Here is a 23,804-nt window from a genome sequence, read left to right as displayed (position 1 = left end):
TTATGGTTTGCGGCGCGACCCTGTGTGCTCTTGAACGCGATCGAAAGTTGGGAGGCTGGAGTGAGGGAGGGTGTGCGTGTTGTTGTTTCCAAAATGGCTTCCCGGTCGGACAAAGCCACAAGGATGGCTGCTGTGATGCTGTGCGGCTGATCCTCCCACTTTGCACGGCCGCTTCGAATCCATTGGAGGAGCCCGATGTGCTCCCTGACAGCTGCCGGGGCTGCACTCGCTTGCGGCGGACAGTATAACACTTGACAGCATTCAAGAGGACCGAGTTGCATTCGGTTGCACCAGCAGCTTTCAATCACACTTGCAGCATACAAGGACATTTGCAGCATTCACTCACACGAGGGGGGGGGCGTAGTTTTGAAAGACAGTCACTCCATTGTGCGTTGACGTCATCTAAGCACAGTGGCGGTCCTTACTTGGATGGCAGAGTGGGGGAAAGCCCCCCCCCCCCGCCCCAAACACAAACGCACTCAAGTTTGTAATGACTTGTAAAATTGTATCAAGTGGTAACATGTTGCACTGCATCATGAATAAAATCAAAATATTTTGTCATGTCAAACACTGGCATTTAAGACAAGCCAAAGAAATGTACTTTATTTGAGCCCAAATGCCTCAACATTGGTTATTTGACACACAACTCAGAAGCCTTCCCAGCAACTAATAGCATAACTGCTGACATCATTTTTTAACATTTTTGGAAAACGAGGAAAAAAAACTACTGCAGCAAACAGGAGTCCATCGCAAAGTTACCATGAACGGCAATTAGGAAACACTAATACCCTTGAAGGGTGCGACATGAACTGTGACCCGGGGCTACCACATGACAGTCAAGCCATTCAAAGTTCGCTAATACTGGCCCGGCCGGGCCACCAGTACAAAATTTCATAAATGAAATTAAGTCAACACATTCTTGTTTTTCAATTTTTAATATTTGAAGTTTTATCAACTCAAATTTATCAATCATTTGTGCGCTACGTACTCACGTGCACTCCGGCCCCTGAGTCTAAAATCTTCAACATTCACACATACAACTTTACTTAGGCTTCAAGTTGGACCCTGCCACGCATGCGAGCAAGATAACCCTAAGTCGCGATTCACTTCAGCTGTCAAACAATCACACAAAATACTAAAAGAGAACATTTCAGTTGGACACAGCTCACACCCAAATGACCACACCGAAGTTATCCGCAAACCCAATTACAACTCCTGATATCATTCAATAAGCCACACCTCTTGAAGGGCACACATACCTCACATGGGTACTACAGTATATAACCTAATTATCGGGGTATCGACCCAATACCAGCCTTCTTTCAACGTATCAAGTGCTGCATATAATAATCACTTCTACTCAAACGCCCCCCCCCCCAAAAAAAAATTGATGACATTGAGTAAGTCGGAAATAAATACACTTACTATAAAGCCAGTGTATTTATTTACATTCTCCTTAATTATGTTTTATACTGTTATTCACATTTTTCCATGAACCTCCCCCCCATTTTTTTGCATGCCAAGATACCACAAAGACTATCTAATGTATGACCACTGTGATGAACAGGAGACTAATATATAGTGGATCCCCACAAAAGACTAGGCCAGCCCATAAATAAATAAAATCCACATATACTGTTATCCATGTCCAATATAAATTAATTCAAATTATATTTTTTATTTTTTTAAAAAAGGGAAAACTTAGTAAAACCACCAATAAGCACTTTCCACAAAAAAACAAGGGTTACCTCCTTCCCCAAATTGTCATTAAAAAAATTTTAAAATATAAAAATAAAATCGCAAAATAAAACTGCAAATAAAGGAATTCGCTGGTGCTGAAGCGCGAGTACGCGGGGTCCACTGCAAATAGACTCACGTATGTGACGTCAGAAACCGCAGAAAAGCGCGCTCGCTTTCCGATCCAAGATGAAAGAAGCAAGATAGTTCACATCCACAACGTATCTATTCACATTTTCAGTGGCTATAAATACATTTTTAGCACAGACGTCCAACCGTCGCTAAAGTCTCCTCAAACGCTTATTTCAGACGTTTGTCAACAACAACTGCAGTAAACTCGTGGTTAGTTTGACAAACTTCAAAGTCAAGCACATTCAAGGCAAACAAACATGGCAATCATCTTGCCGAACGACTGTCAATTCGGCACAAAGTCTTCAAATGACATTGAAAGTCATCAACGTTAGCCAGGGGCGTCCATTTAAACGAGCTAGGCTAAAAATACAAAGCGTAACGTCCTGACGGCGCAGGTGAGCCTATTTCAAACAGAAAGAATTGAACACTCACAAGGCGACTCTCTCCGTGTGCAGACGGAAAGTTCCACTTTTATTCTGATCGTCCGGTATTTAGTCCAAAGCTTGTAAAAGTTTCTGAAACACACTTACTTCAAAAGGGAACTGCCTGCGTGAGTTTTTGGTATGGCTGTGTTGAACGTCGCAACTGTCACGCACGCGCCCACATTTTCCGTTGGAACGGAGACACCCCGTGTGACGCGCGTGGCACCATAAAACAAGACCAGGAGCGCAAACGCACGACAGCACCACTTGCTGGCAGACGCCGGAAAGACACCAAACAGGAGGCTTCATCTCGTTAACACACTTGAACGCAGCACTTGTTTCCGATGTTTCCTTTTCCATTTTATTTTCATTTCGATTCAAAAGTCCACTGTTGAACTTGAATGTCAATTTCAGGTCTTGGTGTAAATCTTAACCTCTAATATCTCACTCCCTGGCAAACAATTTGAGTTATTGAGACAAGATTACACAGTCCATTCATTTTTCCTTTTCATTTACAATTTGACGTAAAATTAAATTGCAGTTGGCTTACTTTTAATTTGTTTTGTTTTTTTAATTCCAAGCATAATTCTCTCTCCAACTTCAAATTTTATTGTTGTATTTATGTAAATGTTAAATCATTCAATTTACTTTATTTATTTTATTTAGTTAATCTTCTTTGAGGATGTGTCTGGGGGAAAAATCCCCTCTGACTGACATTGGCGCCTGATGGCACACAGCCGGTGAGGCGTGGGATGGAGCGTGAAGCCCACAACAGGCTTCAAATCCAGCTCGTCCTCAGAAATCCCAGGTGGAGGAGTGAAGCGGAAGTGCTGGAGGAGGGTCGTGAAGAAGAGGAAGAGCTCCACCCGGGCCAGACCCTCGCCCAGACACACCCTGCGGCCTGTGATGAGGATGTGCATCAAATGGCTGAAAAGGTTCAAGAGTGTACGTGCGATGAGTGTACCTGCAGAGAAGGGCAAGAAAGCATCCCTCTTGACGAAGTTACCCTCCTCATCCAGGAAGTGGGAGGGGTTGAACGTGTTTGGCGTCTCCCATTCGGTCTCATCGTAGAGGACGGAAGTCAGCAGAGGGAGGACGGCGGTCCCCTTTGGGCAAAAAGTGCCAATTTGCAGCTGTGTTGACATGTCCAACGTACAACCTCAAAGAAGCGCACTTTTTGGATGAAGTAACCCTGGAAAGTGATGTCTTTGGTGGTTTGGTGCAGGATGGCCATGGGGACGATGTTGGCCAGCCTCTGCGTCTCGTGGATGACGGCGTTCACAAAAGGCAGGTTCTTGCGGTCCTCCGTTTGGACCTGTCGGACTCCGACCACCCTGCTCAGCTCCTCCTGGACTTGATCTGCGCAGGAGATTGGAAAACATGTAATTGCAACTGAAGTCAGGAAGAACATGTGCATTCGTATCATGAGGAGCACCTTGAATTTGAGGGTATTTGGCCATGAAAAGAAGACCCCAGCTAAGTGTGTTGCCTGTGGTGTCAGTGCCCGCTCCGAACAAATTGATGACACTGTTGAGCAGGTTTTCATCATGGTAGTGCAGCTTCTGGATTTCGTGCTCCTGGGGAAAAAAAACATACAGGTGGAACCTTAACTTTGCTTGATTTGGGGTGATATCGCTGAGCCAAACAAGATGCTGCTGCCTCGACTGCTTTGCCATGGCTGGCCTGGTGACCCAGATGTGTTGGTGGGTCCCGTTAATCTTGACCTGAATTTGTCTTATGCTAAATCCACCCCTGACCGTGGGCTCATGGTGAGCACATCGGCCTCAAGAGTTGCGAGGTTCTAAGGCTTGACTTTGTACGTCATGGAAATTATTGATTTTAATCCATTAAAATATAGCATCCTACCTCCAGATTTGTCATCCGTGTGCAGAAAACATCGACAAAGCCTCTACAAACGTAAGGGTTGAGCGTCTCCTTCAGCTCGGCTATAATGTTTCTTGCATGCTGCTTCGTAATGTCCACGTTACGCATCATATTCCTCCAGGTTTTGAGATAAGGGCCCAGCCAGGGGAAATAATTGTATATCTGTCATGGAGCAAAAGAAAACACATCAATATCATTTGTGGGGAAGGAATTATGATGGACATTATAAATAGAAATTTTAAATAATGCGGAACTCAGGAATTAACAGCCACAACCCACTTACAGCACTTTTTTTACTGACATTACAGGAAGACATGTTTTTCTTTTTAATATTAAGTTGATGTCGATTTTATTTAATTTTATCAATTAATTGTGAATCTATATTGATTTTATCATGTCATAGCAATGAAAGAAATGTTTTGTTTTGTATCCTGTAGATTTAAATGCATTATTCAGCACGCAGTAGTTCAAGTAACGGCATACTTGGTCTACATTTGAATAATATTTGGGGGTACCAAGATAGCAACCGATCCAGCCAGGTAGATGGTCTCGTGGTCTCGCTCTATCATCTCTTGGAAAACCTTGTCTTCGTATTCAAACCTCTTTCCAAACATGATCCCCGAGATGATATTGGAAGCTGCGTAGCTAATGATTTTTGAGTTGTCAAAGGCTTCGCCTAAGATGAATTGGAAAAAAAAACCCAATGCATTAGAAACATTCGCAACGAACTGAAGTGCCTTTGTTACAGCCCGTGATACATGTAAAAGGTTTGCTTGAATTTTTTTAAGGGTGTCTTCTGTACCTTTGTGTTGTTCAAATTCCTCGATGAGGAAGTGACATTCCTCGATAATTTTCTCCTCACTGAGCCTCTTGCCCATCCCGAAGTCTTTCAGCGTCGTCAGGGTGAAACGTCTCATTTCCTTCCATGAATCTCCGTTGGCAAATATGATGCCTGGAAATAAGCGGCAACTGTTTCACCGGGTCTTGACTTAATTTGGGTCTTGACGTTTATAGGCGTGCTTAGAAAATCCCAGACAAGCTTGAAATGTCTTTGCCGTGACATTTTTCGGAATTATGTTACAGTCATATGTAAAAGCTCTTCATAATATTTATACAGTGTTTGAGTTGCTTGTCTTCTTTAGCTCGTTTCGACGACCCTGGGAGAGAAATTTCAAATCAATGCGAATTTAGTTAACAGCGCCCCCATGTGATGGACTGCTCAGAAAAGTAATGACACAACCGCACAACGAGGATGCATATTCTGCTCAAGTTTCACATTTGTGAACGTGGCATTTTAAGAGGAGAAATATCCTGAAGTTCATCATAAAATCGTGTGTATAATTTCAAGAAAGTCCACAATTTCTGTCTGTTTTGTACAAACAGGTCTTGTATGTCCTCAAATATATCTTAATAGATGTCTCTCAATTAAAAAAAAAAAATGAGGAGCAGTCATCAAGGGAAAGTTTGGCCAATCACACTTCAATGGGTTTGTTCAAGCCCATTTTCTTTGTGTATTATGAAAGCTCGCACGAAGAAGATTTTAATTACCATGTCCTTGGTTGAAATCGTGGAATAACGGATTGATGTCTCTCTCCCCGAACTCCTCGGCATGGTTTATGAGAGCCTGTTTGACCGCCTTGGTCCCGGCCAAGACCACCACCTTCTTAGGTCCAAATTTGACGGTGAAAACCGGTCCATAGGTTTTGGACAGCTGCCAAAGAATGTTTTGTTCAATTCAAATGTCATCCTGCTCTTCACTTCTTCAAATCAAAATGCTGTCATTCATTTGCTACATTTGAGCGCAGTGGGCTATGAGACACCTCTTTTGGAAACTACTAAAATTCCATGAAATCGCTCTGTTGACAGTTCGATTCAGTACAGTTCAGTTCAGGACAGCATATTTTATTTTCCCAAAGGTCAAGTTGAAACTTGAGCCTCTGCTCTCTGGTCATATGCGTTCTACTGTAGAGTTATTGTGGCTGTAACACTCGAGTGGTTCCAATTACTTTTTAACATACTTGGGTTAAAATTCCCAAGATGTCCTTGACAATGAGAAGATTTTTTAAAAAAGCATTCTATTCTATAGTGTTTTATAAAAACATTTTTAGCTTGCACATTCCCGTACCCTGTATAGAACTGAAATTCAAAACAATACAATCAGACAAAAAGTTGCATTACATTTCTAAGACTCAACAGTACTTGCAAGACAGAAATAAAGAATCCCTCACACTGAAAAGAGACTCATCCAGTCTTTTGAGATCCAACTGAGGCAGGTTACCGAGCAGGGGGAGCGGTCTGGGCACTGGACGTTAAATTAGGCTGGCTTTGGAAGCTCAAGCGGGTGAAGAGAAGGCGGATGGCCAGCAACGTGGCGAAGGCCCCCGACAAAGAGAGCAAAACAGGAGCCTGCAAGAGTTCTTCCAACATCTTTTCACAAGGCACCAAATTATGCAAACACAATCTTTGACTCCCTGTGAAAAAGTTGAGGAGGAGCTTCCAGATAAAGTGTACCTATCACAATCCACTGGGCGTGTTTCAGCAGTGCGTTCAGAGAATCACCAATAAATTTAAACTGAAGGAAAAAAAAAAAGCAAAAAGCATGCAAAGGTCATGTATGTAAGTGTACGATGAGACAAAAACACGTTGTTGAGCAGGTGAACACTTGTAAAAGGCAGTTGGTGAAATTTAAAACAAGAGAATTCCAAGTATCATTTTTACTAACACATCATCATATAATTAAATAGAATGTAAAGAAGTATACAGTTGGTGTATAGAGATGTCATTAAATTCTTATTTATTGTTACTCCCGTCAGATTCAAGTTATTTCCGTGACCACTATGGGGTTTTCGTTCATCAGCAGTGAGGTTCCGTCAATTTTTTCCACGATACACAAAGATGGCTACAACTGCTCAGTAAACTGCAGTAATATCAATATTTGTTTTGCACTGAATACAGAATATATGCCAGTGGGTATTGTTATATTATTGCAGTTGCACGGTTTGTATAACCGAAAAAACGAAGTCTATTCGTGTATGGCTTGTTTATAACAGCCCTCCAATATGGCCGCCGGTAGTGCATTGTGGGTAATTGCTAAAAGGCCAGAGCCCTCTATTCAAATACCCACTGCTTAAAATGGAAACAATTTTGGCAAATAATGGTAGATAGGCACCCGAATAAAAGCCGCAAATAGGGAATGCCGAACTGTGAATATGCGAGGGTTAACCACATCACATTTGATTGAGTGCAAAGGGGTTTCCGATTAAAAACTCCTCCTCAGTGGCGCCTGACGGCACACAGCCGGTGAGGCGTGGGGCGGAGGGTGAAGCCCACCACGGGCTTCAAATCCAGCTCGTCCTCAGAAATCCCGGGTGGAGGAGTGAAGCGGAAGCGCTGGAGGAGGGACGTGAAGAAGAGGAAGAGCTCCATCCGGGCCAGACCCTCGCCCAGACACACTCTGCGGCCTGTGCGGAGGATGTGCATCAAATGGTTGAAAAGGTTCAAGAGTGTACGTGCGATGAGTGTACCTGCAGAGAAGGGCAAGAAAGCATCCCTCTTGACGAAGTTACCCTCCTCATCCAGGAAGTGGGAGGGGTTGAACGTGTTTGGCGTCTCCCATTCGGTCTCATCGTAGAGGACGGAAGTCAGCAGAGGGAGGACGGCGGTCCCCTTTGGGCAAAAAGTGCCAATTTACAGCTGTGTTGACATGTCCAACGTGCAACCTCCAAGAAGCGCACCTTTTGGATGAAGTAACCCTGGAAAGTGATGTCTTTGCTGGTTTGGTGTAGGATGGCCATGGGGAGGATGTTGGACAGCCTCTGCGTCTCGTGGATGACGGCGTTCACAAAAGGCAGGTTCTTGCGGTCCTCCGTTTGGACCTGTCGGACTCCGACCACCCTGCTCAGCTCCTCCTGGACTTGATCTGCGCAGGAGATTGGAAAACATGTAATTGCAACTGAAGTCAGGAAGAACATGTGCATTCGTATCATGAGGAGCACCTTGAATTTGAGGGTATTTGGCCATGAAGAGAAGACCCCAGCTAAGTGTGTTGCCTGTGGTGTCAGTGCCCGCTCCGAACAAATTGATGACACTGTTGAGCAGGTTTTCATCATGGTAGTGCAGCTTCTGGATTTCGTGCTCCAGGGAAAAAAAAAAAACACATACAGTTGGAACCTTAACTTTGCTTGATTTGGGGTGATATGGCCGAGCCAACCAAGGGAGCCTAAAATGATTGGCTGCCATTGGATGCTGCTGCTTGTACCTGCTGGCCTGGTGACCTAGAAGTGATGTTTGTTACATTAAGTGGAAACATCAATTAAAGGACAGCATCCTACCTCCAGATTTTTCATCCGTGTGCAGAAAACATCGACAAAGCCTCTACAAACGTAAGGGTTGAGCGTCTCCTTCAGCTCGGCTATAATGTTTCTTGCATGCTGCTTCGTAATGTCCACATTATGCATCATATTCCTCCAAGTTTTGAGATAAGGGCCCAGCCAGGGGAAAAAATTGTATATCTGTCATGGAGCAAAACAGTCAATATCATTTGTGGGGGAGGAATAATGATGGACATTATAAATAGAACATCTAAATAATGCAGAATTCAGGAATAAACAGCCACAACCCATTTACAGAACATATTTACTTACTTTATCGGAAGACATGATTTTTTTTTATACTAAGTTGATGTAGTACCGATTTTATTTAATTTTATCAATTAATTTTTCATGTATCTTGGTTTTATAATGTCCTAGCAATGAAATAAATGTTATTTTGTTTTGTATCCTGTAGATTTAAATGCATTCATCCAGCACGCCAGCGATCCTCGTGAGGATAAGCAGTTCAAATAACATCTGGACGGAATTAGTCATCTATTTACCTGTTTTCGTATCTGCTTTTTCAATCATTATTCTCAATCCATTTTGTTCATCTTATTGCAGTTCTGTCATGAAATACATTAACAAATACTGTAGACACACACACGCCCGCAATTTTAATCAATATTCTGTTTTAATCTTTATTATTCTTACTCCTCTTTGTTGTAAATATATTGCATCAGTTATGAATTGTACTTCATTGAATGTTAATATAAATTGTATTGAGACAATTGTCCTCATTTTATGAACCATTATTTTATTTGGTTGATTTTTATTTTATGATGTTATTTTTTGAGTGAGTACTTGGTGTAGATCACGGGTGTCAAACTCATTTTTTTGTCGCAGGCCACTTCGGAGTTACGGCTTCCATCGGAGGGCCGGTGCAAAATCTCAACGTTATTTATTAGCCATGACAATTTGACATTTCGGTACAGATTTCAGCAAGAATCATGATAGTTGACACACAGTATTTGCTTCTGTGGGCCACATAAAATGACATATGGGGGGCCGAATCTGGCCCCCGGGCCTTGACTTTAACACCTGTGGTGTAGAAGAAGCAGGTGTACCTAAACAGCATAAAACTACAAGAAGACTCAGATTTTTAGCCATACTTCGTCTACATTTGATTATTATTTGGGGTACCAAGATAGCAACCGATCCAGCCATGTAGATGGTCTCGTGGTCTCTCTCTATCATCTCTTGGAAAACCTTGTCCTTGTATTCAAACCTCTTTCCAAACATGATCCCCGAGATGATATTGGAAGCTGCGTAGCTCATGATTATTGAGTTGTCAAAGGCTTCGCCTAAGATGAATTGGAAAAAAAAACAATGCATTAGAAACATTCGCAACGAACTGAAGTGCCTTTGTTACAGCCCGTGATACATGTAAAAGGTTTGCTTTAATTTTTTAAGGGTGTCTTCTGTACCTTTGTGTTGTTCAAATTCTTCGATGAGGAAGTGACACTCCTCGATAATTTTCTCCTCACTGAGCCTCTTGCCCATCCCGAAGTCTCTCAGCGTCGTCAGGGTGAAACGTCTCATTTCCTTCCATGAATCCCCGTTGGCAAATATGATGCCTGGAAGTAAGCGGCAACTGTTTCACCGGGGCTCAAAACCACTCAGAAGCACCGAGGAACACCGCAGCCATTTAATTTGGGTCTTAACGTGTATAAACGTGCTGAGAAAATTCCAGACGAGCTTGAAATGTCTTTGCCGTGAGAAATTTCGAAATCATGTTACGGCCATATTTTTACATAATACCAATACAGTTTTTGCGTTGCTTGTCTTGTTTAGCTCGTTTCGACGACCCTGGGAAATAAATTTCAAATCAATGTGAATTTAGTTAACAGCGCCCCCATGTGTTAGACTGCTCACAAAAGTAAAAACACAACCCGCACAACGAAGATGCACATTCTGCTCAAGTTTCCAATTTGTGAACGTAGCATTTTAAGAGAAGTTCATCCAGAAGTTCATCATAAAATTGTGTGTACAATTTCAAGAAAGTCCACAATTTTTGTCTGTTTTGTTCAAACAGGTCTCGTTTGTCCCCAAATATATCTTAATCGATGTCTCTCGATAATAAAAAAAATGAGGAGCAGTCGTCAAAGGAAAGTTTGGCCAATCACACTTCAATGGGTTTGTTCAAGCCCATTTTCTTTGTGTATTATGAAAGCTCGCACGAAGAAGATTTTAATTACCATGTCCTTGGTTGAAATCGTGGAATAACGGATTGATGTCTCTCTCCCCGAACTCCTCGGCATGGTTTATGAGAGCCTGTTTGACCGCCTTGGTCCCGGCCAAGACCACCACCTTCTTAGGTCCAAATTTGACGGTGAAAACCGGTCCATAGGTTTTGGACAGCTGCCAAAGAATGTTTTGTTCAATTCAAATGTCATCCTGCTCTTCACTTCTTCAAATCAAAATGCTGTCATTCATTTGCTACATTTGAGCGCAGTGGGCTATGAGACACCTCTTTTGGAAACTACTAAAATTCCATGAAATCGCTCTGTTGACAGTTCGATTCAGTACAGTTCAGTTCAGGACAGCATATTTTATTTTCCCAAAGGCCAAGTTGAAACTTGAGCCTCTCTGGTCATATGCGTTCTACTGTATGTAATGGAACTCTAAATCTCTGCCCTTTTTGTGTTTATGTCTTATATACATTGAGAGATAGAGAGAGTTATTGTGGCTCCAATTACTTTTTAACATATTTGGGTTAAGATTCCGATTCTCAAGATGTCCTTGACAATGAGATTTTAAAATAAAAATTAAAAAAATATCATTCTATTCTATTGTATTTTTAAAAACATTTTTAACTTGCACATTCCCCCCTGTACAGAACTGAAATACAAAATGATACAATCAGACAAAAAGTTGCATTACATTTCTAAAACTCAACAGTACTTGCAAGACAGAAATAAAGAATCCCTCACACTGAAAAGAGACTCATCCAGTCTTTTGAGATCCAACTGAAGCAGGTTACCGAGCAGGGGGAGCGGTCTGGGCCCTGGAAGTACTAAATTAGGCTGGCTTTGGAAGCTCAAGCGGGTGAAGAGAAGGCGGATGGCCAGCAACGTGGCGAAGGCCCCCGACAAAGAGAGCAAAACAGGAGCCTGCAAGAGTTCTTCCAACATCTTTTCACAAGGCACCAAATTATGCAAACACAATCTTTGACTCCCTGTGAAAAAGTTGAGGAGGAGCTTCCAGATAAAGTGTACCTATCACAATCCACTGGGCGTGTTTCAGCAGTGCGCTCAACGAATCACCAATAAATTCAAACTGAAGGAAAAAAAAAAAGCAAGAAGCATGCAAAGGTCATGTATGTAAGTGTACGATGAGACAAAAACACGTTGTTGAGCAGGTGAACACTTGTAAAAGGCAGTTGGTGAAATTTAAAACAAGAGAATTCCAAGTATCATTTTTACGAACATCATCATATAATTAAATAGAATGTAAAGAAGTATACAGTTGGTGTATAGAGATGTCATTAAATTCTTATTTATTGTTACTCCCGTCAGATTCAAGTTATTTCCGTGACCACGATGGGGTTTTCGTTCATCAGCAGTGAGGTTTCGTCATTTTTTTCCCACATCTGACACAAAGTAGATGGCTACATTTGCTCAGTAAACTGCAGTAATATCAATATTTTTTTTTTGCACTGAATACAGAACATATGCCAGTGGGCATTGTTAATATTATTGCAGTTGCACTTTTTGTATTCTAATACCCACTGCTTAAAATGGAAACAATTTTGGCAAATAATGGTAGATAGGCACCCGAATAAAAGCCGCAAATAGGGAATGCCGAACTGTGAATTTGCGAGGGTTCACTGCATCACATTTGATTGAGTGCAAAGGGGTTTCAGATTAAAAACTCCTCCTCAGTGGCGCCTGACGGCACACAGCCGGTGAGGCGTGGGGCGGAGGGTGAAGCCCACCACGGGCTTCAAATCCAGCTCGTCCTCAGAAATCCCGGGTGGAGGAGTGAAGCGGAAGCGCTGGAGGAGGGACGTGAAGAAGAGGAAGAGCTCCATCCGGGCCAGACCCTCGCCCAGACACATCCTGCGGCCTGTGATGAGGACGCGTGTCAAATGGTTGAAAATGTTTCAGGAGTGTACGTGCGGCGAGTGTACCTGCAGAGAAGGGCAAGAAAGCATCCCTCTTGATGAAGTTACCCTCCTCATCCAGGAAGTGGGAAGGGTTGAAGGTGTTTGGCGTCTCCCATTCACTCTCGTCGTAGAGGACGGAAGTCAACAGAGGAAGGACAGTGGTTCCCTTTTGGGCGAAAAGTGGCAATATAAAGTTGGGTTGACATTGCTATTTGAAGCAACAGCTCACGCTCCAAAGCATACCACAACATGAGTGGCACTGGCCAGTGCTCCCTGGTTCATCGTCCACTCCCTGCTGAAACATGCTTTTTTTTCCCCCACAAGATGGCTTTTGGTGGGTTTTTTTGTTGGGTTTTTTTTTTTTTTTTTTTTTTAGTACTTACTGAATGCCCTTTATCAAATAATTGGTCAGATAATTATACCTACATTCATTGTCAGCACTTGTATCGCAAAAATGAGAATTAACAATTCAACTATTATTTTATTTTATGAATTTTTGTCCACCCCTACAATCGATGCACCCTAAATAGAACCACTTAATAAGGCCAAGCAATAGTCTGACCTCAACCCAATAGAGTCTGCTTTTCATTTATTCAAGACAAAATTGAAGGCAACAATGGAAGGAGCTTGTCCAAATACGATAACAGACTTGCTCGACACCAAAACTCCAAGAAGCACACCTTTGGGATGAAGTAACCCTGGAAAGTGATGTCTTTGCTGGTTTGGTGCAGGATGGCCATGGGGACGATGTTAGCCAGCCTCTGCGTTTCATGGATGACGGCGTTCACAAAAGGCAGGTTCTTGCGGTCCTCCGTTTGGACCTGTCGGACTCCGACCACCCTGCTCAGCTCCTCTTGGACTTGATCTGCGTGGCAGATTAGAAAACATGGAGAGTAAATGCAACTCTAGCCAGTAAGAACTCACACATTGGTTTCATGAGGGCACCTTGAATTTGAGGGTACTTGGCCATATAAAGCAGACTCCAAGAAAGCGTCTTGGCTGTGGTGTCAGTGCCCGCCCCGAACAAATTTATCACGCTGCTGACCAGGTTGTCGTCGTGGTAGTGCAGCTTCTGGGTTTCATGCTCCAGGAAAGAAAACACAGCCTTGACCTTGATTTGTTGTGACACAGCTGCACGCGCGAGGGCATTAAGGTAGGCAGGAGCGTATTTAGTCATTTGAGTGCCTTCAGATTGTCTGTCTGAAGAACATAAATTTTACTCCCATCAACATATCAAATGTACACTTTAGGGAGGAGGAGAGTTAAAAAAAAGGGGGTTGTGTCTGGACCTTACATGAAGTGGAAATGTCAATTAAAGGACAGCATCCTACCTCCAGATTTTTCATCCGTGTGCAGAAAACATCGACAAACCCTCTGCAAATGTCAGGGTTGAGCGTCTCCTTCAACTTGGCTATGATGTTTCTTGTATGCTGCTTGTTAATATCCATGTTGCGCATCAAATCTCTCCAGGCTTTGAGGTAGGGGCCCAGCCAGGGGAAAAAATTGTATAGCTGCCATGGAGCATCAATGAATAAATCTCATTTTCATTTCAGGGGTGAGGAATATTATTTTTCTCGTTCATATGATTTTATTGGCTATTATTTTATCCATATGGATCATGACTATTTTCTATTCTACATAGAAAGTCAACGTTTGAGTAATAATAGTACCGTGACAGCGGCCGATCCAGCCAGAAGGTTGCTCTCTAGGTCTCTCTCGACCATGTCTTGGAAAACCTTGTCTTCGTATTCGAACCTCTTGCCGAACATGATTGCCGAGATGATATTGGAAGCTGCGAAGGTCATGATTTTCGCGTTGTCAAAGGCTTCACCTGGAACAAATAAAAATGCATTCGAAACATTCGCAACGGACTGAGGTGTCTTTATTACAGCGTTCCCCTTGTGATAAATTTAAAACGTTTAAAAAGGTTTGCTTTAACTATTTAAGGGTGTCTTCTGTACCTTTGTGTTGTTCAAATTCTTCGATGAGGAAGTGACACTCCTCGATAATTTTCTCCTCACTGAGCCTCTTGCCCATCCCGAAGTCTCTCAGCGTCGTCAAGCTGAAACGTCTCATTTCCTTCCATGATTCCCCGTTGGCAAATATGATGCCTGGAAGCAAGCGGCAACTGTTTCGCTGGGACTCAAAACAACTCAGGCGGACTGCGGAACACTTTATATATACACTTTATACTTTTCCCCATATGCACATTATATATCTAATATAGATATGCAGTCATTTAATTTGGAATTCAAGTGTATGAACGTGGCTAGAAAATTCCAAGAGAAGCTTTAAATTTCTTTCCCGTGAGAGATTTTGGACAATAATCATGTTGCAGCCATATTTAAAAGCTTTGTGCATAATACTAATACAACACGCAGGAGCATGTGTTTGTTACCTTTACCTTGGTTCAATAAAGCAATTTTGACAATGCTGCGCTGGCGGCTGTGTCTATCTTGACTACTAGTGGAGGGATTACAATTCTTTTTAGTTTACTAAAGTAGGCTATACAGTTTTTAAATTAGCTCACGTGGTTTACGTTACTGTAAACGTGCAGTTGTGCAATTTGACCCAGTTAATAAAATTTCAACCGTGCTTCCCGTATGTACAATTTTAAGCTAGCTACACTTGCTGTGTTGTTCGGCGTATCGACAGGAACTTGTGTGAGAAATTTTAAATCATTGACACTTTGTTAACAAGCGCCACCACGTGACGGACTGTTCACTCAAGTACAGTAATAGCACAGCCCATGAGGATGCATATTTTGCTTAAGTTTCACATTTCAGTGTGTAGCAGTTCAGAAGTGTCCCTCAATTCGCTGTTGAATTGTGTGTAATATGTCAAGTTAGTCCAGAATTTTTTTGTCTGTTTTGTACAAGCAGCTCTGGTGCGCCCACAAATATTATACGTAACGAGAGTAGTCACTCAATTGTACCATCAGTTTGAATTACCATGTCCTTCGGTCAAATCGTAGAAGAGCGGATTCATGTCTCTGTCCCCAAACTCCTCGGCATAGTTGATGAGGGCCTGTCGAACTGTCTTGCTTCCGGCCAGGACCACCACCTTCTTGGGTCCAAAGTAGACCGTGAAAACCGGTCCATAGGTTTTGGACAGCTGCCAAAGAAAGTTTAGTTCAATTCAAATATAATCCTTCTCTTCACTTTTTCAAATCAAAATGCTGTCATTTATTTGCTCCATTCGAGCGCAGTAGGTTATTTGACACTCTCTCTTTGCAAATTTATAATATCACATGGAATCAATCACTCTCCTGTCATTTCAGTTCAGCATAGCATAAAGGTAGTGCTTTATAAAAACAGAGGAATAGCAATTTCAAATAAAGAATGTAAATAATTAAGTAGTTCTTGCCAAACTTCAATTGATAAACCAGACAAAACGTTTCATTACATTGACACTAAAACAGCTAAATTGGTTTAAAAAATATATAAGAAATAATCAGGTGGGGGTTAAGACATTACAGTCAACAGCACCTTTTTGCTAGCCAAAAAGAAAAGAGTCCCTTACACTGAAAAGAGACTCGTGCTGTCTCTTGAGATCCACCTGAAGCAGGTTCCCGAGCAGGGGGAGCGGTCTGGGCCCTGGAGGTACCAACTTAGGTTGGCTTCGGAAGCTCAAGAGAAGACGGATGGCCAGCAACGTGGCGAAGGTCCCCGATAAAGAGAGCAAAACAGGAGCCTGCAGGATGTCTTCAAACATCTTTTCACAAGGCACCAAGGAAGAACTGACAGATAAAGTTTAACAATCAAAATGTACTAGGTATGTTGGAGTAACCCGCTTGGAGTGGGGCAAGAAGGATACAAAGGTCATACCTACAAACCCACAAAAAAAAAAAAAAAAAGCAGGCACAGGGTCATGTTAACCACTGTGTTACATCACCTTTTCTTTTAACAACATTCACTCAACGTTTGAGAAGTGAGGACACAAACTCTTGACGCTTTGTAGGTGGAATTCTTTCCCATTCTTTCTTCATGTCCATGAAAAAGACGTTGACAAAACCTGTGAAGTGTCTTTCAGCATGAATGGTCCTTTAAACCGTAGGACTATTTTCTCACAACAGTTGTTCACAAAGAGGTGGACCTTGCCCCATTTTTGCTTTTGAATGACTCCAAGCTGATCCCAGTCACCCTGTTCACTTGTGGGATACTCCAAGCGGGTGTTTAATGAGCATTCCACCACATTTTGGCCAACTGTCCCAGCTGTTTTTTAGAATGTGTTAGAGCTGTAAAATTATTTAGTGATTATTTCCGGAAAACAATCAAGGTTATCAGTTTGAACATGAAATAGCTTGTCTTTGTAATGTATTCGATTCAACCAAGGTTGAACTTGATGACACAACGTCCCAACTTCATTGGAATTGCAGGAGAATAAAAACATGAAATGATTTGTTTGTGTTTTATTTATGAGATGTATTTTAAATGTAAGGTGCATCACTGAATAAAAAATGCCACATACTATTCAGTAAACAATCCATAAGATGTGAGATACAATATTCCTCATTCTGGTGAGCAATTACACAAAAAAAAAAAGATACAGGGAGTAATTTGCATTTTTAAGGACCACTGTGAAGAGCATTTGTGCATCACTCGCGCCTGACGGCACATAGCCGGTGAGGCGTGGGATTGTTGGTGAAGCCCACCATGGGCTTCAAATCCAGCTCATCCTCGGAAATTCCAGGAGGAGGAGTGAAGTGGAAGTGTTGCATGAGAGACGTGAAGAAGAGGAAGAGCTCCATCCGGGCCAGACCCTCACCCAGACAAACCCTGCGACCTGAAAAATGATCGCACCGCAATTTAAAAAAAAAATTTTTCTCGGCTTTTATGTTGATGCATGTACAGTATTTACAGTACTGGATGTACCTGCCGAGAAGGGCAAAAAGGCATCCCTCGTGACAAAGTTACCCTCCTTATCCAGGAAGTGGGAAGGGTTGAAGGTGTTTGGCGTCTCCCATTCACTCTTGTCGTAGAGGACGGAAGTAAGCAGAGGAACCACAACGGTGCCCTGTTTGTGAGGGGAAAGACCGAATGAGTTCAGTGTGTATCCATAGGACACGTGTCATACGGGCCACATCATGTTATTTATTTTTTTAGACGAAAGACTATCAATGGCTGAAAGACAAATGTATCTGTAGGATTTTCTGATTGACAGATTTCAACTTGACAAATCGTATTCTTAAAAAGGAAAAAAAAAAGTACAGGTTACTGCATTGTCTGTCTGCATGTGTTGCTACAGTTTGTTTTTGGGTTTATAATTAAGGTAATATCAATGCTAGTTAGCCTGTCTATGGCATTTCTGATCATGCGTTAACCTCATAGATTTTCTAAAGGCAAATTTGAGTTAAATATTCCAGTCTGACTGGTCTTTTTTTTTTTTTTTTTTTTTAGGCTAATACTGATATTTGGCAGAATAAAATTCTGATAAGTGAAATAAGCAAAAACCTGCTGATATTTGCGGATTTGAAAAGAGCAAATATTGTTCCCCGGAGGGCAACCATCACTCCCATGTGGCCCGCCATGAAAACAAGTTTGACACCCAACACAACAGGAAATGACCTTTTTGATGAAGTAGCCCTGGAAGGTGATGTCCTGCGTGGTTTGGTGCAAAATGGCCATGGGGACGATGTTGCTGAATCTCTGAACCTCGTGGATGACGGCGTTGGTGTAAGGAAGGTTCTTGCGGTCATCGACGTCAATCGGCCTGTTTCCGATCACCTTGTTCAGCTCCTCGTGGACGCGTTCTGGAAAAAAATGAATTAAAGAAGCCCACGAGCATTTACAATAAGAGTAAGATTTGCTTCATTCATCTTTTTTTTTTTTGTCAAAAATTGGTTAGTAAAATGTATTTATCTTTTTATATTCAATTATTTATTGTCAAGGTTAGGACAAAAAAACGCAGCAGTTAAAATAAGCAATAGTTATTCATTTAAAATTGGTCATTAATTTTATTAAAGAATTGGGGAAAATGGAATGAAAATAAAAAATAAGAAATACAGTATAAATTAATAATAGTAGTCAGGTATATTATTATTTTAATGTATGTAAGAAAAATATATAGAACATAAATTTTGACCACTTTATCTACAATTAACCTGGTCCATTGTTCCATTTCCAAAAGAACTGAAAAGCCGTGCAAGTGCAAATTGGAACCCAGAGCCTATTGACTGTGAGGCAAACTACTGCACAGTGCTGCCCGTGTGCCTACCTTGCATTTCTGGATATTTGGCCATGAGCAGCAAGCCCCACTGGAGTGTGGTGGAGGTGGTGTCGGTGCCCGCAGCAAACAGATTGCCCACAACGAAATTCATGTTTTCCTCCGAGAAGTGGCTTGACTCAACACCCTCTTCCTAATGGAAGTGGGAAAACATGTTTAATGCATAGACCAATCAACGTTCAGGGTTGGGGGTGGGGGGGTCCTCACTTTGAAGGAGGCTACAAACGGCGTGCAATGAATTACAGTGCTGGGCATGTTCACTTATCGCTGTACTTCATTATTCTCATTGGCCTTGGAAGTGTGTTTCAAAACAACTATTACCAAAGGTTTGTGACAGAGTGCTGTGCAAAGGAACGGGACTCAGTCATAAAGCGAGGACCCCCCCCGCTCCCACCAAGACAGAGGTGCAGGCAAACCTCTTCTTTTTGCTTGCGGACGAAAAAGCAGTCAACAAGCCCCGTGCACATTTCAGGGTTGAGCTTCTCCTTCCGTTGGCGGAGAAGCTCTCGCACGTCCTTCATGTTCTTGTCGCGGTTGCTCAGAAGCAATTTCCGGTTTTTGACCCAATAGAACAACCATGGGAACATGTTGTAGAGCTGCAACACAAACAAAATGGAAATTTGATACAGCAGCGATACCCAATAGGGATATAATGTCAGGATATAGATCTACTATGAGCTGTAAATTGCACGTGTCAAGTGAAGACAGTCATGATTCATAATTTGTTGAAATTGCACTCATCAATACTATAGCTTATTAGGCCACAACTATATTGGTCCAGCTCAATGGAGATCAAATTTAGGTCACTGTGCCTCCTGAAATAAAATGCGTTTGACAGCGCATCAGTGCAGGAGAAGAAAAAAAAATGCAAACATGGAGCTCACCCGTATCGGTAATGAACCAAAGATGCGAATACTCTCATTGTTTCGTTTCACCATGGTCGTGAATTGAGGATCGCTGTATTCGAATCGGTTCCCATACACGATGGAGCAGATGATGTTGGATGTCGCCCAACTCAACGGAGACGTCGTATTGAACGGTTGCCCTGAAGGAAATGCTGGTTGACTTCCAAGTTGCTCTCATTTCAAAACCATTGACTTAGAAATAAGCCTGCATGATTGTGCATGATGAAATATATAGATGAAAAAGTATTGGGCCTAAAATTGACCCTTGGAGCACACCACATTCAATTTCATGTGTTCTGGAGGAACATGTATCCACACCTTCAAATAAACTTTGTATTTTTTTTCTAAATTCCAATCTTTTAGTTAAAAATGATCATTTGGATACAGGTTGACAATTATTTAAAATGTTGGGGTTTAAATGACTCTTTTTCAGAAAATTCTCATTTTTTTTGTCTTGTGTACGGTTAAGTGAGGTGAAGTCTCCCTTATTTTGCTGACTTGTCAGTAGTGGTTTGGTCTTGCATAATTTATTCCAAGCCACTGAAGTGGAAAGTTCAACTGCATTGTATTTAATATACCCCATCAAATCGCTTGTAATCTGCTGACATGAAACATTGCCGTTAACCAGTTTGAGAACAGAGCTCGATATAAAGCAATAAAACAACAAAGTAGAACAGAGGTCAACATAAAATTACCAGGCCACAATTGGACCTCTCACCTTGATGACTCTCAAAAATTGGAATGAGATGCTTGCACTCCTCTAAGACTTTGTCCTGCGTAAGTCTTTTGCCCATGCCAAAATCTCGCAGAGTGTGGAGGGCAAAACGTCTTAGTTCTTTCCACGAATCCCCATTGGCAAAAATAATGCCTGTGAAAGACATAATTTTTTTTTATACAGGTGAAAAAAGTGGAGCAATTGAGAAAAATATTTTATAAATACGGTATACATTGGAATACCAATATATAAATAAAAAACGTTCAAAGGACTTGTCCTACCATGACCCCGACTGTTATCGTAAGCCATGGGTTGGATATAGCGCTCTCCAAACTCCATTGCATGGCTGACTAGAGCCTCTTTGACCGCCTTATATCCAGCCAGCACCACCACTTTTTGGGTGCCCATGTAGACGGAGAACACTGAACCGTAACGTTTTGCAAGCTACAAAAAGAGGAAAAAGTTAGTTCAAAAGTACCTTAAGAAGAGACAACTGGGCAAGCAGGGAGTTGCACATTTACCTCAGACAGGCTTCTGTCGAGCCACTGGAGATCCAATTGCAGCACATTGCCAAGCAGTGGCAAAGGCCACGGTCCTGGAGGCCCCCTTCTAGCATCCTTCGGTGATCTTAAGTGTCCGGAGGCGAAAACGAGGAATAGCAGCGCAGCGACGCAGGCCAGCACCGGTGTGGCGCTGGATGTAAGCAGTTGAGCCGAAGCCTCTTCCAAAATCGACATGCTGCCCCCAGGAGTGGACTCTGATGTTTGTGACGCTCTGACGGCTCTCTCGCTATCTTTACTTGGAGCACGCCCTCTCAGAGCTAAGCCACGCCCACTTTGGCTCGGAAGGCTAGCCTTTGCACAGTTGTGAACATTTACAGATGGAGGACGGACTTGGCAAGGTACAAAGATATTAACCATTTGGATTGAGTGCAATGAAAACATCAGAGGAAGTGATAATAAAACTATATATTAATTATAGCGACGCCATTGACACCAACAACAACAAGAAGAACAACAATAAATGGGTCCCTAGCTAGATCCTAATAATAAAGTTTCCTGCAAGGGCTCTGTTTATTTTTAAACTGGCTTAGAAGGCAAATATTTAAATTTCCTCTGACTTATTTGTATGTGTTTCTTGATAAAAAAAAAAATAAAAAAAACAGCAGCATGTTTGCTCGCATTTGCATAGAGCGTTATTTAATGCAAAAAGGAAGATGACGGTACATACAGATACAGTCAACAGAATGAGCTCCATACAGTTACAATGATATCACCATTCCCTTATTAAATATCATACAGCATATCTCACCACCAGCAGTGCGACCCCCCCCCCCCCCCCCCCTCCCTTTTTTTCCCCCCCCCACAACCACCCCTCTCAGAGCTAAGCCACGCCCACTTTGGCTCGGAAGGCTAGCCTTTGCACAGTTGTGAACATTTACAGATGGAGGACGGACTTGGCAAGGTACAAAGATATTAACCATTTGGATTGAGTGCAATGAAAACATCAGAGGAAGTGATAATAAAACTATATATTAATTATAGCGACGCCATTGACACCAACAACAACAAGAAGAACAACAATAAATGGGTCCCTAGCTAGATCCTAATAATAAAGTTTCCTGCAAGGGCTCTGTTTATTTTTAAACTGGCTTAGAAGGCAAATATTTAAATTTCCTCTGACTTATTTGTATGTGTTTCTTGATAAAAAAAAAAATAAAAAAAACAGCAGCATGTTTGCTCGCATTTGCATAGAGCGTTATTTAATGCAAAAAGGAAGATGACGGTACATACAGATACAGTCAACAGAATGAGCTCCATACAGTTACAATGATATCACCATTCCCTTATTAAATATCATACAGCATATCTCACCACCAGCAGTGCGACCCCCCCCACCCCCCACTTTCCTTTTCTGCGCCCGACTAACATGCACTTTTGATTCAAGTCGGGCACAGAAGCTGCGCTGTGTGCAAAATACAATTCAAGAAAAATCAAACAGTGTGGAAAAAAAAGAGACATTACATGTGGTAAATAATCTTTGTGGAATATCAAATTTTAGGAAAGCCCTGCAAAAGCGTCTCATGCTGCCAACATATCGGATCGCAGCTTGTTTTTTTGCTTGGTGAATACATTTCTATCATCTCTGCCTCACAATACACCATGGATGGTATTGTATATCAGCTATAAAGACAGAGAGATTACTACTGTTAATAATTCCTATAGATTAGGAATACATACATCTATTTCGAAGTGCAAGGAAGGCTTTGTAGGAATAGGCTCCGAATGCGGATTAAAAGAGGAACAAACAGAAGACTGATCATTCCCCGTTTGTGAAAAGGCATTTGATGTGGAAAAAGCAGCTTGAGATGAAACACGGGCCATTTGCAGCTTGTCCAGAAGCACATCAACTCGCAAGAAACTTTCTCTATTGTAGCCTATAAGACAGGGGTCCCCAACCGCCGGGCCGCGGACCGGTACCGGTCCGCAGGGCATTTGGTACCGGGCCGCACAGAAAGAACTTGCCTTTTTTCCGTTTTATTAATTTCGGAATGCGAACTGTTTTATTTTGAAAAATTACCGGATTCTCTGTTACATCCGTCTGTGTCACGCTTGACTCACGTCAAGGCACACTTCTCGGTCAGGTGACCGATGACGCTCATAAACAAAACGCTGAAGCCCGCAAAATGAGTAAAAGAGCTGCTTGGACATAAACCACACACTTGAGGTGTCATTACCCCGAGATGGGACTGTCTGATTGCAGAAAATCAAGCTCGGGACTGTGGTGAGTCGTCATTTTCATGCACTTTGAATTTGCGTTGTATCGTATTTTGAAGGCATTAAACATTACCATAGCGATAAGAGTGTTGCGACCAGATTAGACGCTCCTTGTGTTTATTATTATATTTCGAAAACACCACAGTTTTCATGCAGCTCATACCATATTATTTTGTTGTATTAATCCGCCACACCTTAAATGCCGGTCCCTGAAAATATTGTCTGACTTAAACCGGTCCGTGGGGCAAATAAGGTTGGGGACCCCTGCTATACGTTACAGTATAAATATGATCTAATCCTCACACGCAACTGTTTGATGGTTTTTTGTTTTTTTTTCTTGCTCTCTTTTTTTTTTTTTTGGTGTCACAGCCGTCACATGTCTTAAAGGAGCACGCATTGAGAATTCTACAGTGGGACCTGTAAAGTGGAGGCCGGTTTGTTGCTCTAAAACAAAATCTTTTGTCTTCAATTGTTCCCCCAAAACGTCTCAAGCCGTTTGTTGACACTCTTAAATGAAGTGTACTGTCAA

General features: G+C 42.0%; 4 protein-coding genes across 5 annotated transcripts; all 4 read right to left on the bottom strand.

The window, feature by feature from the left end:
• Positions 1-2,629: 2,629 nt before the first annotated feature.
• LOC109521422 (cytochrome P450 2K1-like) lies at positions 2,630-6,484 on the bottom strand (the record flags this gene model as incomplete). The annotated part of the gene is made up of 9 exons (XM_019879244.1): positions 2,630-3,192; positions 3,256-3,397; positions 3,466-3,650; positions 3,727-3,868; positions 4,158-4,337; positions 4,691-4,851; positions 4,978-5,127; positions 5,724-5,886; positions 6,404-6,484. Coding segments are annotated over 9 exons (1,443 nt in total), but the record flags the coding sequence as incomplete, so codon positions are not given.
• Positions 6,485-6,942: 458 nt separating this feature from the next.
• On the bottom strand, positions 6,943-11,951 carry LOC109521430 (cytochrome P450 2K1-like). 2 transcript variants are annotated; one of them, XM_019879252.1, is made up of 9 exons: positions 11,479-11,743; positions 10,744-10,906; positions 9,973-10,122; positions 9,689-9,849; positions 8,507-8,686; positions 8,171-8,309; positions 7,910-8,094; positions 7,700-7,841; positions 6,943-7,636 (listed from the first exon to the last, which is right to left on the bottom strand). In XM_019879252.1, exons 1-9 carry the CDS (start codon positions 11,677-11,679, stop codon positions 7,449-7,451), a joined length of 1,509 nt encoding a protein of 502 aa, XP_019734811.1. In that variant the 5' UTR covers positions 11,680-11,743; the 3' UTR covers positions 6,943-7,448. The 2 variants fall into 2 exon arrangements, with proteins under 2 accessions (XP_019734811.1, XP_019734812.1); XM_019879253.1 differs by lacking the exon at positions 8,507-8,686 and having other exon boundaries at positions 11,479-11,951.
• Positions 11,952-12,021: 70 nt separating this feature from the next.
• LOC109521431 (cytochrome P450 2K1-like) lies at positions 12,022-16,996 on the bottom strand. The gene is made up of 9 exons (XM_019879254.1): positions 16,176-16,996; positions 15,605-15,767; positions 14,615-14,764; positions 14,324-14,484; positions 13,985-14,164; positions 13,599-13,737; positions 13,334-13,518; positions 12,678-12,819; positions 12,022-12,613 (listed from the first exon to the last, which is right to left on the bottom strand). The coding sequence occupies exons 1-9, from the start codon at positions 16,365-16,367 to the stop codon at positions 12,426-12,428; spliced, it is 1,500 nt and encodes a 499-aa protein (XP_019734813.1). The 5' UTR covers positions 16,368-16,996; the 3' UTR covers positions 12,022-12,425.
• A 55-nt stretch (positions 16,997-17,051) lies between these two features.
• Positions 17,052-21,281, bottom strand: LOC109521427 (cytochrome P450 2K1-like). The gene is made up of 9 exons (XM_019879248.1): positions 21,020-21,281; positions 20,780-20,942; positions 20,502-20,651; positions 19,763-19,923; positions 19,295-19,474; positions 18,870-19,011; positions 18,221-18,405; positions 17,528-17,669; positions 17,052-17,438 (listed from the first exon to the last, which is right to left on the bottom strand). The coding sequence occupies exons 1-9, from the start codon at positions 21,233-21,235 to the stop codon at positions 17,251-17,253; spliced, it is 1,527 nt and encodes a 508-aa protein (XP_019734807.1). The 5' UTR covers positions 21,236-21,281; the 3' UTR covers positions 17,052-17,250.
• Positions 21,282-23,804: the final 2,523 nt, after the last annotated feature.

Source organism: Hippocampus comes, unplaced genomic scaffold (assembly GCF_001891065.2).
Source record: "Hippocampus comes isolate QL1 unplaced genomic scaffold, H_comes_QL1_v1.1 scaffold366, whole genome shotgun sequence".
Taxonomy (NCBI): domain Eukaryota; kingdom Metazoa; phylum Chordata; class Actinopteri; order Syngnathiformes; family Syngnathidae; genus Hippocampus; species Hippocampus comes.
The sequence above is the reverse complement of the archived record's forward strand: the minus strand, read 5'-3'. Positions and strand labels throughout refer to the sequence as shown.

Coding starts and splice junctions, on each gene's coding strand:
- LOC109521431 (XM_019879254.1), bottom strand. CDS start 16,367: ATGTTTGAAGACATCCTGCAGGCTCCTGTTTTGCTCTCTTTATCGGGG. Junction 13,738..13,984: donor CACGGATGAAAAATCTGGAG/GTAGGATGCTGT, acceptor TCTTTCCTGGAG/CATGAAACCCAGAAGCTGCA. Junction 12,614..12,677: donor TTTCTTGCCCTTCTCTGCAG/GTACACTCGCCG, acceptor TCCTCATCACAG/GCCGCAGGATGTGTCTGGGC.
- LOC109521427 (XM_019879248.1), bottom strand. CDS start 21,235: ATGTCGATTTTGGAAGAGGCTTCGGCTCAACTGCTTACATCCAGCGCC. Junction 20,652..20,779: donor CGATAACAGTCGGGGTCATG/GTAGGACAAGTC, acceptor TGTCTTTCACAG/GCATTATTTTTGCCAATGGG. Junction 19,924..20,501: donor AATTTTTGAGAGTCATCAAG/GTGAGAGGTCCA, acceptor CATTTCCTTCAG/GGCAACCGTTCAATACGACG.
- LOC109521430 (XM_019879252.1), bottom strand. CDS start 11,679: ATGTTGGAAGAACTCTTGCAGGCTCCTGTTTTGCTCTCTTTGTCGGGG. Junction 7,842..7,909: donor AGGGTTACTTCATCCAAAAG/GTGCGCTTCTTG, acceptor TTTTGCCCAAAG/GGGACCGCCGTCCTCCCTCT. Junction 7,637..7,699: donor TTTCTTGCCCTTCTCTGCAG/GTACACTCATCG, acceptor TCCTCCGCACAG/GCCGCAGAGTGTGTCTGGGC.